Source organism: Solenopsis invicta, chromosome 8 (assembly GCF_016802725.1).
Source record: "Solenopsis invicta isolate M01_SB chromosome 8, UNIL_Sinv_3.0, whole genome shotgun sequence".
Lineage (NCBI taxonomy): Eukaryota > Metazoa > Arthropoda > Insecta > Hymenoptera > Formicidae > Solenopsis > Solenopsis invicta.
This window is the reverse complement of record NC_052671.1, coordinates 10737187-10755056: the sequence shown is the minus strand read 5'-3', so window position 1 is coordinate 10755056 and position 17870 is coordinate 10737187. Positions and strand designations below refer to the sequence as shown.

General features: G+C 36.7%; 1 protein-coding gene across 2 annotated transcripts in view; it reads left to right on the top strand.

The window, feature by feature from the left end:
• The window catches only part of LOC105195506 (enhancer of filamentation 1), an 81772-nt gene that overhangs the window by 60075 nt on the left and 3827 nt on the right, over positions 1 to 17870 (top strand). For both annotated transcript variants that reach the window (XM_026135951.2, XM_026135950.2), the window contains exons 4-8: positions 13478 to 13607; positions 14428 to 14734; positions 15122 to 15468; positions 16023 to 16312; positions 16781 to 17137. In XM_026135951.2, the coding sequence (XP_025991736.1) occupies positions 13478 to 13607; positions 14428 to 14734; positions 15122 to 15468; positions 16023 to 16312; positions 16781 to 17137 (1431 nt within the window). The remainder of the gene's footprint in view (positions 1 to 13477; positions 13608 to 14427; positions 14735 to 15121; positions 15469 to 16022; positions 16313 to 16780; positions 17138 to 17870) is intronic.

Sequence of the window (17870 nt, the reverse complement as noted above, 5' to 3'; positions counted from 1 at the left end):
TTGCAAATCCTTCGCATCGCGATCCTTCAGATCGCGAGGATAATTCTGCGCGAGGCGCACCGGACGCGATGTTCGTCCCGTAGCAGCTGTCTGCCTCCAGGACGTTTCTCTCGTACCTTTCGCTTTGAGAGCGCAAATGGTGGCGCGATAACGATATAGCGCGGGAGGGGAGAAAACAGAATGATCTCCGCCTGGAGCGCGAATGCTTCTCGAGGCCGCCATTGGCGACGGCGGGTAGACAAACCGCACCGGCGTTGCACCGGCTGAAAGTGGCATGGAAAAGGAAGGAGGAGAGAAGGACGAGGACGGGGAGAGAACGGTAGACAGGCCTCTACTCGACGGATACCGAGGAAGATATACTTCACTCTCTCAGACGGGAGTTGCCTGAACGTGGGCTAAGCCTGTCTTTAACAGCCGTTATCAATGAACTGTGAAACTCGCGTGGGATTATCCACTCGTTCTTAGCGCTTGCGAATTTCTGATCGCAGACACGACCGGTCCGCATTTTTACGCCATTCGCCGTGAATTAAGACCGTTTTCGTTTATTACCTTCCCGACTCTTATAGCATTTATGAGCCACTCAACTTAACGCTGATCTCGATCACCGTTGATTATTTTATCTAAAGAGATCGGGAGTAATCCGAATTGCTCCGCTTTAATAGCGGCAATTAAATTAAAATATCATCTTTGCTTTACGCAAACAAATGTACGTAAATATTAGTCTTTTTTTTTTTAAGTAAAAGCAACGGGAATAAAAAGATACAAAGCCCTATTGCTGCACGAGAAAATCTAGAGAAAATATTGTCGAAGAGAAACAGCGCGTTAGATCCAGAAGTTGAAGGTTCCGACTTCAGGAAAAATGCGCCCCAGTTCGTAATGGCTTCGAGAAAATCGCGCCGAAGTCACGTGTCGGCCCTTCATTGCGCTTATGAGGCAGCAGAAGTTGCTCACTCCTATTAACTTTTTTTATCCGGTATTTCTGAAAACGATCGCACACGTGAATAAGTCGCCCCGATCCTAAGAGAACTGTATTTAAAGAAGTTTCCTCTTGAAATTTTTCCGGGAAAAAGTTCTCGAAAGGAAACATCGTGAGCGCGCTCGTTAGAGCTCAAAGACTTGCCTTTCGAACGATACTTCTCGCCCTCTTTCGTAATGGTTACCACGGGAAACGCGTTGAAGTCACGCCTCAGCTCTTTATCACATCATGACACGCCTAATTTGTTCTTTCTCATTAACTTTCTCGCTAACGACAAGCTATTCCGCTCGATAGCAGCTGTATCGTTTAAAGAAGCGAAAAAGATCCATGCGTTGCTGATAAAGATAAAGAGTGAATTTCGTTTACCTGGGTCATTGGTTAATTGGAGCAGCCGTTTATCTAAGACAACAGGTTTGAAAGACAAAAACCGATCGGGAGTACAGCGGGAACTTTATTGCGTAACTGGACAACCGTTCGATCGGACCAAAGTGCTCCACTTCTAATATTCCAATTAATCAGGTTTCTGTATTTTCCTAAGCTTTTGATATGAGAGCTACTAATGTGACAGCAGGTAGCAAGAGGCGCGGTCGCGCCTTGCGCCAGGTGACACGCGAAGCGAAGACAGACCGAGCCTCTCTTTTACGCGAGTCAGTACAAATATTCATCGTAGATAATATCGCAAGCGCATTGGATTTAAAAACCTGTCTTTGAAAAGAACTCTTTCGTATTGTTGAAGGAACGTTTGTTTTCTTTGTATCGCAACAGTTTCCGTGAAAACGCGTCGGAGTTACGCGTCAGCTCTCGTCGTTTCACTCGTGTCGACTTGGTGGTTCTCGCCATTCATTTTCAGCTTTCCGAAGGAAAGGGTTTCCCCTCGGCGGACTGCAAACATAGTTTCTCCTCCTCCCTCCTCCTCTCCTCGCTCCCTCTGGTCACCGGTCAGATTTCCACTCGCCGCACAATTTCCCTGCCTGATCTTAATTTCCCTCTCACCCACGGACGAATTCGTTTCCGTCGACACGTGACCGGAGGCCGTTTAAGAGATCGTCGTTGCATGTCGCTTCTCGCGTGATCCCACCTTCCGTTTACCAGGAAAAGCCTATTTACACGAGTCATTAGGAAATCCTCACCGTCGAGCCGACAGTGTCTTTATTGTGCTTCACTCGACTTGGCGATTATCCACACTGTGATTAGCGACAATGTAAAGAGATTCTGTACCTAAATGGGATCTAAGATAAGGAGGGGATTTATATAAAAGTTTTATAAAACCGTAGTAGAAATGTATGCAACTTTCCTCCAACATCCATCCAATTACTGTGTAATATTACTGTATTTTCATTAATTGTAACAATATTGTGTAGAAATTATACAAGAACTTGATAGAGTTTGATTCAGCTAAAGCAGTTTTCCTGATAAAAATGTGCGTTGATAGAAGGAAGAAAGAAAATTAATCAGCAATTAATTAATAAAATTTATTTCGTGGGAAAAGAAGCTTATGATCGGTGCAAATGAAGTCAAAAAGTCCTTAATAGAAGTATTTAAGAGCATGTCTCATTTCAATAGTAACATATAATACCTTATATAATGAATAGACAGTTTAAATTGGATTCATTTATTGCCCAATTTTCGTTCAGTATATAGGTACAGATTTTGTTCGTTTTTTGTGCGCAATAACTGCACGCAGACAAAGCATTACATCTTGGTTAGGATCCTCAGTAGTTTTACTTCTCAGTTACTAGACAGAAATAATAGAATTGCAGTAACTATTAAAAAAATACATGAAATTTCTACCAGGGAAAGATAAAAATGAATTTTATACGTTTTACATTTTTTTTATATAAAGAAAAGATTTTCTCGCGCGTACACACATTTATTATACTCTCGGTATCTTTCGCTACTCTAATCTTCCAACCACTCTTTTTCTCTCTCTCTCTCTCTCTCTCTCTCTCTATGATACTGCTATATTTTATTACTAATTTCTACTGTATCTCATATCCTTTTCTCGTTCGCTATGACATGTAGATCGCGCGACGCGATAAGAGTACCTCAAAGCAATCTAGATTCGAAACGAACTGGCCTCGACGCCGCGAGAATCATCTCGCGAATATATAACGCTAGGTAAAACGAGAAATCCAATTTCATCTCGCGGTACACTCCTCGCGGATTAACCAGCGTAAATCACTCGCTTCCCAAGATGCTTTCGAGAGACTCCGGGTGATTGAAGTGGTGGCCGCGACTCCGTCAGGAACCGCAACGGTAGCAGCTTCTTCTTGGTCACCGAGCGACCATCCCGGCCGTTTATTAAAGGGACAATGAACGATGTTATCTCGCGTAATAAACCGGCGCGCGCACACATACTTACGCACGTATATACATACACACGCGCGCTATCACTAGGATCGTAAAAGGTCCTATTATCGCGCGCGATTTATTATCCATCTCTCTCGGACGTTCACCGCGCTCATCCGTTTAATCGGATAGGGTTATTGATATTTTTATTGGTAGCTTCGCGCAGAATCGACGAACTGCGTCGATAAGTAATTAAGCGCAACACGGTGCATCGTGAGCGTTCTCTTTCTCTCTGGGGCTGCGTTCAGAAACGTCATCCAAGTACACCCAGCGATTATTTTATCTTTGTTTAATATTCGGCGAACAACGAGGATAAAATTGTGTCTCTGATGTTTCTGAACAAAGTCTAGAGAGAGATAATTCTTCATATGCTTTGACTCATAGTTGAAAAGTTTCGTTTCCACATGATCACCGTGCGCGAGCATAAGCAATGGAACACATATTTTTTTCTTGAGGTAGCGTGACTCAATCTGTGACCTACAATCTATTGTAGTTAGCTTTGATTGCTAGGTGATTACATAGTTTCTCCTGAATAGTACCTTTTGCTTACTCTTTTGCTTTTCTTGTCGTATAAAGTACAAAGATAATCGTCTAATGGCGCAAACGAAAGAGAAGATTTAATGCCCATCTAGAATTTAGTTTATTAAAAAGCCATGGAACAGTCATAGCAGGATTTTAATGTGTTCAATAACATTTCTTATGTGACTCACAATCAGCCAAAGAATCTAGACTTTCTACATTTCGAGATAGGTGTTTTAATTACAGCAACTGTCGAGACATACCGTTTATTTGTTAGAACAATAACTAAAAAAAACAAGATTTTTCAAAAAATGAGAATGTTTTGAATCAAAAACATTGAATCATTAAAATCATAAAAATGTTTTTACATACGATTTTAAGTACGAAAATGTTTTTTCAATGCGATTTTGGCGTAATGACTATATTAGAATAAAAGAATCATTAACTTTTTATTCAGTATACAGTTGAATAAAAATAAATCGATAATAAATAAATCGAAAAATAAATAAATAAATAAATAAATAATAAAAAAGAAACAATCCTTTCTGACTTATGACACTCTTGATGCATAAACTTTCTTTTCTCATTTCTCTTTTTTCTTTTTAATTTTAAAAACTCAATTACATAATTCTACGAATAATAACTTTGAGGATTCATTTTTTTCTTGCACACAATTTAAAATACAAATTTTTGAGTCATGTCACTGTTTTAGCAAATGAGTAATAATTTTTCGTAATAAATTCTTTACAGTATTTTAAAGAGGAACAGAATCCAAGACTCTGCTACGATACGCCGTCGGTCTTCTCATTATTTTAATAATTATGTTATTATAAACTAAATTCTAAATGGACATTAAAAATAGTTTTCTGTCGCTTACACTGTTAGATGATATCTTTGGCATTGTTGCCATAATAAATGCATATTAGCATCAATATTATTAAATTAATTATTAATATATTGTATTGTGATATTACTATTCAATTTTAGAATTGCGTCTCAAGATCAAAAATAACAGTAGTTTAAAAAACTAGAAAGAGTATATAACATCATATAAGAAATATTATTGGTCACTAAAATCATTCCTGCTATGACTTTCTCTCGATTTTAATTGTGTTATACATATGACAGTCTAACCTTGATTATTAGTTTATAATATATCACAATATACTCTTTATAATCAAGAAATTTATGGTTATTCAGGTAATGATAAAGTTGAAACTACGATTAAAATTTAACTAATAGTAATGGTTGGCGAAACCGGCCATTATTGTACACTTAGCAGCCTCCGCTTTCAACGCGTCTAGACCGAGGGCCATCTTCCTCTTTCATATTTTATTATTCTGCGCGCGTTTCCGGACGAAGATGCATTCGAAGTTTCTCGAGTTTCATGCGAGAACTTCATAAGCAGCAGTCCAAAGCGATTATACGACTGCAACAGTGTTCACTTCTCGGTTAGTCTCTGCGACTGGCTGCGGCACGTGTGTGCGCGCACGTGAATTTATTAACTAATGTAAATACGGTCGTTGCCGAAATTTATCGCGATGCGATGTCGGCGATGCGCCCCAAGAGCGGGATTTATGTAAAGCGCAAGTTCGCGCGTACATTTAGGCGTCCGTCGAAACGCGAGAGACTCGCAAGAGGATATTTGAGGCTGAATGCGGTCACATATATTTGATGAGAAATTTCCGAGGACCTCGCGTAAATTTAGGATGGATTTTCTCGTAGAAAATAACTGTAAAGTCAATTTATTTTTATTTAAATAACAAATGTCGTATCTATAAATATATAAATTGAAATCCTTTTCCTCTTTCCTCAAAGTCTCTCTCAAGTTCTTTCACATTCGACTTTCATCGGAAGTGCAATTGAAGTATTCCGCAAATTCGTTTCGCGAACATTTGCGGTGGCATACCTTTTGCGAGATCAATTGCGTAAGTCACCCCCACGCTCATACCTAAAAATTCTTATCACGGCCTGAGACAAGCCGAGTCCTGCTTCCGTAGGAGAGCCTTCTTCCGCGTTTCCATGGAAACCGTCTTTCTATTTCCCCTGGCCTCCTCTTTCTCCTTCCTTTCCCTTCTATTTCTCCCTTTCTCCCATTCTCTTTTCACCCCTGGCAGGAGCGGATCTATAATTAAACTTTAATCGAGTAATTAATGTCTATCCATTTTTTACAGTCCTATACTGCATCTTGAACAAACGGCTGAAAAGGCGATCTACTTCAAACTTGAATTTATACGTTACTTATACGCGTTTATAATATTAAAGTGATTTTATGACTTCTTAATTTAGGTTTATTAATTCTTATTTTATATTCGTAGAAGGGTGTAATCTCACTCATTTATGTTACATGAATATAATCTGTATTTTTTTAAGATTAAATCTTGGATGTTATTAATTTTCGGCTCGATGAAGTGATCATTCGCTTCTAAGATTCGTCAATAAACGGAGTAAGTTCAAAGACGCGGCCAACGACTTATAATGCTTCCATTTATTTCAAATCAGAGAGTAAAGATAAACTGGGACTTCATTTATTTCCTAAAATATTTGTTTCCCGTATTACGTCAAAAATTGCTTTCGTAAATTATTGAAACTACGTGGGAACCTGAATACCGCTGCCTTAGGGTCTCCAGAATTCTGAATTCGTCACTGTCTCTTATTCTCGCTCTTCTTCTCTCCCTTGCTTTCTCCCGTGCACCCTCGCAGCGTAATACGCCTTTCACAGTTAGCGCGCGACGCCCGGTATCGACCGAGGGTGTATACCCCCTCTCTCCGGGCTGTTCTCCACCATCACCCCCTATTCCGCTGGTTTCAGTGCACCCTTGCGTTGCACACGAGCGCTCTCAACCTTCCAGCATCCTCCATCCTCCTCCCCTCCCGCCGGGCCTACTACCCCCTACTACGCGCCACTACGATAGTACTATTCGATTCATAATAACAAAGAACACGCGATAGCGTACTCGCGAGTAGCTTTAATTCACGACGAAGCAGACGGCGGTTCCATGGCCGCTCCACACTGAAAGAACGATTCTGTTTGTTTAAAATACAGATGTGAAGATAATTATGTTGGATCATTAAAATAATTGCATTGCACTTAATATTATAAAATATTTACTAATTACGAAATTTAATAAAGTTACTAAATTTGATTAGTTACTAAATAGTTACTAAATCCATTTTTCAGTGCAATGTAATTATTTTAATGATCCAACATAATTATTTTTATATCTGTATTTTTAACAAAACCGTTCTTTCCATTTCTTTCAGTGCACTCTTTCGACGGCGCACTCTATCGCACTTTATTCTTTATTCTACAATAGGGGGATTTAAATTATTAATCACGTGTATAGAGATACAGGATCGATTTTCGTGTAATTATTGCAATGCAAGATATAAACGTGCTGAAAGTATAAGCCTGAAGGGCCCTTCTTCCTCTCTAAATTCTTTGAAGTGAAATCTCACTCTAAAAAATGAAAATTCTTTAGCTAGTCTTGAGAAAGAGTGACTGAATTTTCACTCTTTAGAATGAGATTCCATTTTAAAGAAGTGAGACTCCACTTTAAACTATTTAAAGAGTTAACTTCGTCCTTATTCTTAAGAACTATTTTGCCCCAGATTGCAGCTAACATCAAACTATGAATCAGTTGAAAAAGCTTAAAAAGTTTTCTTTTATATGGTATGAATATAAAAGTTTTATATTCATAATTATATTTTACTTTATCGTGACAAAAAGTTACTATGCCGTTTTAATTTTTATTTCTAATATTTTTTATTTTACGAAGTTTTCTTTTAATCAGAATTTGAAAATAGATTTCTTCAAAAGCTTTTGTAAAGAAAAATTATTATATACGATTTAAGATAAGATACCATATGTAAATTATTAAGATACCATATGGTAATTATTTTGTCCATATCTGGTAAAAGAATTTTTGTATATAATTATATGTAGTTATATATAGTTATATATAATGATATATCAAATATGTCCATATATATTGAAATATAAGTAATTATATATAATTATATATATTTATACATAATTATATTATATATGTTTTAATATATATGGACATATCTTTGATATATAATATTATCATAACTATATATAATAATATATAACTGTGTATAATTATATATGAAAAATTTGTTACCAGGTATACGACCAATTTATTCAGCTCCTCCGAAAACAATTCGGGATCATATCAGTTAATTTTATCCTGTTCAGATCTGTATCTATCTTTAATTGAATTGTTTTATTTTAATAGGCTACTTTGAAATTTTCAGGAATTCTTTCTATAAATTTATAATCATAATAATAATAATAATTTAAAAATATATAAAAAGGATTCGTGAAAAATTCCAGATATTCTTTTGATTAGCGATTTAAAAAATAATATTTTATTATGTTTATTTTTATTTTATTAATTTGCGTGCCATTTGAATTACCGAATCTCTGTATTATAGTCTTCATCTTCGCTTGAAAACGCTCGTAAATCGTAACAGGTAATCTCAACTTTGTCGCATAGGAGGTGAGCTATAATTAAGGGTGAGTTATGGCATAATTAGCACATTTCCTGGTTCCGGGTAACGGCCACGTCCTCACGACGAGTGTACACTCGCAAGAAGGAACTCGAGTTTGCAGAGTGAGCAATTAATGCAAAGAGCTGTTCTTTTGAGAAAAGGGTTTCCATCGGACTAGCTTTATACCTGAATTCGAAAATTTTGTATTAAAACTTACAACCCAGAATTTTATTTCTTTAAGCTGACTATTCTCTCATATTTGATGAAAAAGCTTTTTCCTCGGATATTGTTCGAACTTGGAATAATTCCGAAATTTCCAAAGGAAAAACTTTAAGCGATTTAACCAATTAGAAATTACTGTTTTAAGAACAAGTTTTTTTCGTCGACTTCACTTTCAAGATTTTTTTCAGATGTATAGAAAGAAGTTAGAAATTCGAAACTTTTTGCACGTTATTTATTATACTTTGAAACGTATAAAAATATGTTTTGTAAACAACAAATTTTAAAACTACGGCTGTCGTCATATCGGTCCGAGCAGTTGTTTTAATTTACACGGTCCAACATCGAACAGGATTCTGTAAAAATTGTACGACACAGAGTTGTAGGAAAGTTTACCAAAAAATATTAAATTTATTAGAGGATGGACCACGATGCAAAGTAAAATATTTAAAACTTTTAAAATGGCGGCTTATCAAACTTTAAGCTAATTTTTTGATCGGTTTTTTTTCAAAAAGTATCTAATTATCAATTTGGCCAGATTCAATCAGTTGATCTATTCGGAATATAAAAAAGAAAAGACATAGTTTCGAGAAAAATGCGATAAAAATTAAAAATACTGAACATCAAATAAAATTAGTTACATACTTCTTAGCCACTTGTTCTTACCCACTGTTATTGACTAAAAATGTGCCTAGCAAATCTGTGCTTTCTATTTGAAGAAACGCGGAAGTTTTCACTGCAAACCATTAAACTGGCCGAATAAACCGATCTTTATCCGATCATATCACGTCAATACATCACTACGTTCAGCAGGTCGTATCTTCTTAAATAACTCGTATACCGCAAAATCGTTTTATAGATATAATCTACACATCTTAGAAATGTAAAAAATGCAAAAGAAAATATCATTCTTTTTTTTAATCAAAAGAAGTAGAATCTGGTCTAAAACAATATATATCTTATTTGAAAGAAGTGTAAAATAATTTTATGTCATAAACGTACGTCATAACTATTCTGATAAAATACGATTGTTTTGCATAATCAGTGAAAGGAAAATAATACTTCTTATGCGCGCATATTCATGACATACAATAAGGATTAATCAGCGTATCGTTTATAGAGTTTTGCGCGGTTATATCATTGACCATTTATATGCAAACTCGCCTTCGTGGCCAAGTACTCCGATAGTACTGTAACAAATCATCTCGAGTTCCTTCTTGCAGGCATGCTCGATCGGCGAATCAAATGGGGTCGAAATGATTTGTCGGATGGGAAGGGTTGATTCGGAATCGCGGTTGTGGCATCGTGTTATTCGGTGGTTGGGTTCTTGCCGCCCGCCCGATAAGAACCGACCCAGATTCACGTCGTATCTTTGGACCGTTTCCGTGGACGGTGCGCATTGAGGAAGCGCATCTTGCATGCGCAACTCATCCTCTTGTCCTCTCGAATACGCGACGAGTTTCGCCGATCGAGAACTTTCGGCCGTAAGTAGAAGCCCCGGTTGTTCCACTTCGGTAACGCAGAAGACTGGCCATCGACGGTGAATTGCAGATTGCTGTCGGCCGTGCAAGCTTTACGACGGTATCGCGTAGTCGAGGCTTGCTCCGTTTTATGCTCAGGGCGTGTCCGACGTTTCTTCCACGTTTTCTCTCTCATGTTGCAATACATCTTTAACTTTTCCCTGTACGTATTACGTTAGGGATCTTGCTTTAAAAATGTGGTTATATGGTTAGAATTGTTTTACGAAATTTTAGTCCAAACAACAGAAAAGGTCCGTTAACTTTCTTTTAACGAAAGAGCTACCTGATCTTTTTGTGGAGCTAGTAGATACATATTCGATATAGATAATATATTTGTAAAAAATAATACATTTAAAATAAAAAATAAAAGAAATAGAGAAAGAGAGAATGAGAGGAAAAGTCGCTAATATAGACAGGTCTCCCAAAGCTATATCTTCTTATTTTTCGCAAACTAAACACACTTTATTAATAAACTGATAAAAACATGACATGCTTTGATAATTAAAAAAGTATAATGTAATTTATGTCTTTTTTCTACATAAAATCTATCAAAAATGAATTCTTCAAAAGTACACATTCTTCATAAAATGCGCTTGATTTTCTTTTACATAGTTTAAACAAACAATAGTGAGTGCATTAGTGATAATATCAGATTATTTTACATGTTTGTACACTTAAAACTTTATTTATATTTTTCTTTTTTTCTCATAAAACGATTTTAAAATCAGAGTGCAGCGTAAACCAACACCATCGTCAAGACAAATTATAAGATGATAAAAAGATATAAGATAGTATAAAAGCATTATGAGAAATTAAATTAGTAACTTAACTTAATGTTTATATATTATTGCATTACATATTGCATCTTACGGAATAGCATAAGACATAAAACATTTGTATAAATCGACAAAAAAAGGATTTATACAAATAAATTATTGTCATTTAAAAAAGAATGACATTCGCAGGTTTTATTTATAAATATTATTTCTGAATTATCTACACGCTTTACATCCCACCGCTAATAGGTGTTTGCAAAAATACAGGGGGGTTTTTAAAAGTTTGTTTCAAATATAAGAAAATAAATATTTTACATTTCTACTTTTTTTTTATAGTAGTAGACATTTTGAAGTTTTTATTGGTAGTTGTTTCCTTCTTCATTTTTCATAATTTTTAGTTTCCTTAAACATGTTAAGTAATGCTTGATAAATTAAGTTTTAGATAAATGCAGCATTGTATATCGAAGTTGTCCTATTGCAAAAATTGAGAAAAATTTTATAAAAAATGTTATATTATCTTTAAAATGCGTTTTCTAATTTGTATGATATTTGTTTCTAAAATTTTATCTTTAGTTTTCGATTAAACAATACAATTCAAACACAAAGTAACATATTGGTGCCGATGATCTTATTTATATCTTTTTCTATATTTAAACAATTTTTTATTTTTTTAATTGCATTGTTTTAATTCTATTTTCTTATATATAAAGTATATAAATACTTGTTTATTAATTTTTGTGCGTTTGAAAATGAAAAAGTCATCAGTATTTTAATACTTATGAAAAGAAAAATTCTCGACTACTGTTGTTCGTGTAGAGAGATTTACAAAGGAAAAAAAAAGAACAATGACAAAGCATAGCACTTTTAAGCGTAACGCAAGAGTTACAGGGCTTCTATTATTGCAAAGCAGCGACCGATGAGCCTCCGAGATTACACTCTCCTGGGAGATGTTTCATCTCTCCCCCCTTTTTTCCCCGTATTTACCCGTTGCATCGACTTCCACGCTTTCACGTTTTATCAGCGGAATTACATTTTCCTGGCGGTTCAACGCTGGAAATGTGCAAGCTTGCATCGCTGTTATAATACATAGCCGGTGTAACGGCTGGACGTTTAATTTGTAATACGAAGTTATTAAAATATATTAATCATTTTTAACGGGGTATTTTAACGAGTTTCAAGGATGTTAATAAAAAAAGAAAGTCTTATTTCTCTAATGCGTTTTATTTTAATAAAGTTTTAATTGAATTTGCAGTCTTGAAAAATATCAGAAAAGAATATGTTTAATTGGTTTTGAGTACTGTAAGAATTAAATAATTTTTTTAAGAGAAACATCGCACTATTCGTCAATTTATTTGTTACCGAACGTTACCGTACGTGCAAAATAGAACGTGAATACACTTTACGATGTGTTTCCCATACGAAAGGACGACGCTTTGGCAATTTTGCCCAAATTCCCCTTTTTATCCCAAATCCTCTTCGCTCCTCGTAGAAAACTCAATTAGCGATCTCATAGAATTAATCCGCGGCTGCGGCGGGCTGCACTCAAACGAGATCCTCGAGGTCACATCGTGCACAATGGAAAGAGTAACAGAGCTGATTGGCGTTCGCGCAAATAACTTCGTTACGAGTTTCGTCACGAGCGCGGTTTGCGTGGATTTAGCTCCTGTGGCGTCTATCGAATCAGCCGTCCCAGTATTATCTCTCTTTTTTTTTCCCAAGTTGATTGTCGAAAAGTTCTAGAAAACGTTGGCGCTGTCACGATAATATTTGCGTCTGGCGCATATGAAACTACAACTGCTTAATTAAGTGAAAAAGTGGGTACGTAATTGAAACTTACGTAATTGAAACTATTCGCCGTGGTTTTGAAAACGTTGACGGCAAAGACTACGTTATTTATATTTCTGAAAATAGTACAGAGTATAAATAAATATTCCAGGGATGTGTTTCCGTCAATCAAAATAAAAAAAAGTTTATATAAACATGGATCTAGAAATGCATAGTGTTTGAGAAAGAAGGAATTTTATAATGAAACAGTGGAATATCTCGGGGACGAAGCAATTGAGAAAAAATATTTTAGACAAAATTGTATGAATTGTGTAAATTATAATAAAATTAATTTTTCAAAATTATATGAAAGTTTTATTTTTTAAATTACATGATTTTTTAAATAATATATGATCTAGTTACTCTAGACGTCTAGTTACTCTGCATATAAAACTATTGGGCTATTAAAAAATTTGTTGTCTTGAAAGGAATTATTAAATAATACTTATTTATTATTTTAATAAACCTCATTAGAAATTAACAAGTATCAATTTCTTTAATTCGTTACATATGTATATAATATTTTAACAGATATATATATATATAAAGTCATTTGCAGAATGTTTGGAATGCATGCAATAATTTAATATTTCACGTTTGAGTTACCTCGATTAAAATTAAACTTGTAATCAGTGATTAACCGATTAAAGATAATACTAATAAACCACAGCGAAAAATTATCGACTGCGAACGGGCGCAAGCGGAAAACACGAAACACAGAACTTTCATAATTAATCCGAATAAAATTAATTGCTTTGCTGTTTTCGATTACGCAGGTTGTGACGCCGCAGAAGTGTGGGGACGTCTACCTGTACGACCTTCCAGCAAATCGGGGAAGTCCCGCGCCACCCTCCAGACACGATTCACCCCTCAACTCGACGAACAATGAGCATTCGCACAATACGGGTACGGTATTATTCACAAACTAAACATTCCGCCTATAGCCGAATGGCGAACGTGATAAAGCCGTCTGCTGAAGCTTATGCTGTAACTGAGATATTGATTAACTTTGCGACTGCCATAATTTTTAGAGTGGTTAATAATCACTAATTTTTAATCAGAATTGCAGATGAGATACAAATTTTAGTTTTGGAGTTGATTTACAAGCTTTTAGCGATTTTAAATATTAATCCGCTCACGTTATATCCTGCTCTCTCTCTCTCTCTCTCTCTCTCTCTCTCTCTCTCTCTTCCTCCCTCTCTGACTTAGATTATCATAATTAACAATAAATCAATTTTTATTATTTCTGCAGTTTTTTCTAAAAGACATTCTTTTGCACAGTATATAATAATTGTAAAAAAAAAAGAAATTACAGAAGAGTACAGAATTTTCTATAAAAAATATATGCTTAACGAAAACTCTTTTCTTTATGGATTTTATATCGATAAATATATTATTTTGTACGCTGAGAAGAAAAAGTTAACTAAATTTTTCGAATTTCTTATTCAGTTCAAATATTTACGTACCTATGTATTTAAGTCAAATATATATACATATATAAATATTTGAACTGAAAAAAATGTAATCGAGTTAACAACTTCTTTCTCAGTGTAATACTTTTTATTATCACAGCTTACTAAAGAAATATTAACTTCACTCTTATCCGAATTCATTCTCTTCCTACCTGGCGAGGCATTTCGCTTAGAGAGATCAGCTCGCGCAGTTGAGCACTCGGAAGCTGATCCGGTGGATTCCCTAAAGTTACGTTAACTCTCGCCTTGCGCAGGCCGATACACGAGCAACAACGTGCGGAGCTCCGTCGACAACGGGGGCGGCGACGTGAACGAGTGTTACGACGTGCCGCCGCGCGCGATCCCGGTGATCCCCTCGCCGGCGAGCAGCCCGAGCCCGGCTCCGTCGTGCTACGACATCCCAAGGCCGCCGACATCCTGCACGCCCAACTCAAATTGCTCCGGCGGCTCCGGCATTACGCCGCTGGATTGCTACGACGTGCCGCGACCCTTGCAGCCCCTCACGCCCAGCAGCTCGGCCTCCAGCCTCACCAACGACGGCTCCCTCAGCGGATCGAACAGGTACATCCGCTCGTATTTCCGCGATGCACATTCCGCGTTATTCGAGCTCGGGAGAAATTCCCCGGGCGTACGCTACGGCGACGGCCCGTTATGATAACTCCACCATGATGTACATTCCTGGGGATTCAGAGTGCCTGCCCGAGAATCTCGAAACTTTATGCGTCCGCGAAGTTTCTCGCGTGAGATAAATCAGGAACTGAATAGAGTTTCAAGAGTCCTGCAAAGGATGATTTAAATGGTATCGCGAGATGCGTTCGAAATGCCTCAGGGATCCAAGATTGCAATCTCCTTCATCTTTCCCTAGAAATTTTGGCAACGCCATCAGCAATAAATCTGAAGAGTTCCGAAGATTTTCGTCGCGTGAATAACGCGATTCCTGAATTCCAGATCGAGTTTGGCCGCTCCGGATTACGATGTACCCCGACCGCGTCTTCCAGCGTCCTCGTTGCCGTCCCGACACAACACCCCCATACCGAAAACCCCGACACCACCGCCACCCTCGCAGCAGATTTACGATGTACCAGTCAGCAAGGAACTTCCGTTGGAACTGGATTCCGCTCTGGAAGGTTTGCAGAGGTTGCAGAACGAGGCGTCCGCCGCGATAGCGAGGCTACTGGGCTTTGTGAGCCCTGGTTGGAGAACGCCTCAGCGACTGGACGCCACTCTCATGGACCTGAGGCTGGCTGCTCTCAGGCTCAGAACGAATCTTCACGACCTAGCCGAATTCGCGGAAGGTGAAGAAATAAAGTTCGATTTAATATCTTCAGTAAACGCATCAAAGTTTTTTGAAATACAATGTAAATGTGTCGCTTCCTTGTCATTTAATGATTCTTCTAAATTTCATCTTTTACATATGTAAAACTATTCGAGGCTTGAATCTTCATAGAAGAGAATTTTGTTACGAAAGTAAACGAGAAACAGTATTTTTATTGTTAATATCACATCATAAATCGAAAAGTTGCAAAGATTCTATTTATATAATTTTATATATTATTTTGTACATGTATGTAATATATATTTTAATATATATTTATATGCATCTGTATTTTTTTTTATTTTTCCTATTTTTCGTATTATTCGACAATGACAAAAAATAATAAATAAAATTCAATTCCGAGGACTCCGACACGAATTACAAATCGTCTAAAGTAATTCTAATATATTCTTGTATTTCGATTTGCGATGAATTACTTGATTTACAATAACCCATCCCAACATTCTAAATAGATACGAGAACACAGAATGGTATTGCAGTAGAAATTTCAACGACATTGTATTCTGTGCGCAGGTACACTGGGCAATGCGGGCAAAGCGCCAGATAAGGGCCTGGCCACGAAATTACGGCCGCTAGTGAAGGCGCTTCGTGATTCTGACAAGCTCGTACAGGAAGCCGCTAGCGAATTGGACACGATGGAATGGGATGCGAGTAAGCTCTGTCGTGGCGGTGGTGATACACCGACACCAACTAACGGACCCCCGTCCTCGTTACTACCCATGCAGTCGGATCCCCTTGACCAGCTGATCGCGTGTGCTCGAGCACTCACGGAAGACGTTCGTCAGGTTGCTAGTTTCATTCAGGTAAGTATCTTTCGCAGCCGTAAACTTGAATGTATTTGTTGCGAATAAAGACTTCCGAATTCAAATGTAGTGAGAGCTAATGGAATCATCACAGTATCCCTGAAGAAAGAGATGGTAAATTAATGGAAGAAATTATCTTAAAATTTCTTTCATTTCTTCTTCCATCCAAATCTATCTAAGCAAAGAATTTATCTACATATAATTAATTTTTTTTTTTTTTTAATCTCTCTTGTAAGAATTAAAATAAAGAATATGGAAAAAAAATTGAAACAATTTAATATTTATAAATTTAATTTTTTTTTTAACTTAAAAATTTCGAGAAATTAATTATTAATTATTTCTAATTTTTTTATTTTCTATTTTTTTTCTTTTGGTTACGTTATATGAATTAAACTTGAGGGATGAGTCTTTTTGATTGCACTTGAGAGATGAGCCTTTGTTGTTAATGAGGCAGCTCCGTGTGTGCAGGGAAATTCCACGTTGCTCTTCAAGCGGGCGTCGATCATCTCCACGGGCAGCAGCAACAATAGCGGCGCTGGAGAGGATTATGACTACGTAAATCTCGATTCGCGAGAGGTTGTAACGAAGCAACGAGAGGAACTGCGAGCCGCGCTGCCTCAGGAGCTGCGCAGCAATTACGATCTGCTGGTATCCGAGGCAGACAATGCCGCGATTCAGATGCCACCCACGACACCGACGCCCATGGATCCCAACGACAAGCAATTGTTGGCCTTCTATGTCGCCCAGGTCATCACGCACGGTGCACACCTGACTCACGCCATCGACGCCTTTCTGCAAACGGTGGAGCACAATCAGCCACCCAAGGCGAGTTGAATTATAACAGTTCTTGTAATACCCGTTGCGTTCCTTCACGAATAAGACATCGAGACGTTGAGATTGTTGGCTGAAGTAACAAATGGATTCTTTCTCGTTTCGATAAAAATAAAGATTTGAATTTTCTATGATCGTTTTTTTCTTCAAAAACGTAAATTCTCTTCTTATCGGTTATTTCGTACAAGTTAATATATTAAGATATTTGTTGATTGATAATATTAGCTAATTGCTCTGTCATTATTTTATCTCAACAAGAAAAGTTGAAATTGGATCTACTCGGAAGTTTAGTAAAAATCTTTCACTTTTTCCTATTTAGTTTGAGCACTGCACTTCTTTTCCTATCACGAAACACCTTTAAATGCATGTGCATATGGGTCAAGAGTCTCGATAACAAAGATAGAAAACGTAGATATCGGCAGTGCTATTGTGTGACAAGGTGACTTTAGTTGGCACACGTCAACTGCATGTTTCCATTACTTTTTCACGATGACCTCTTTTCCTTCGTAAGTGCATTGCATGCAAGCGGCATCGTAGTTAAAGATAAGTAGTTAGTAAAGTATAAAATCAGAAACAAAGCAATAAGATTTAAAAATAATGTTTGAGACTTTAGTATCAAAGATATGATAAATGAAGTTAGAATAGCCTCAGATATAAAAATGTATTAAATAAAAACAATATTTAGCATTATTAATTGTTAATTCATTTATAATTTGTTCGAGCATTA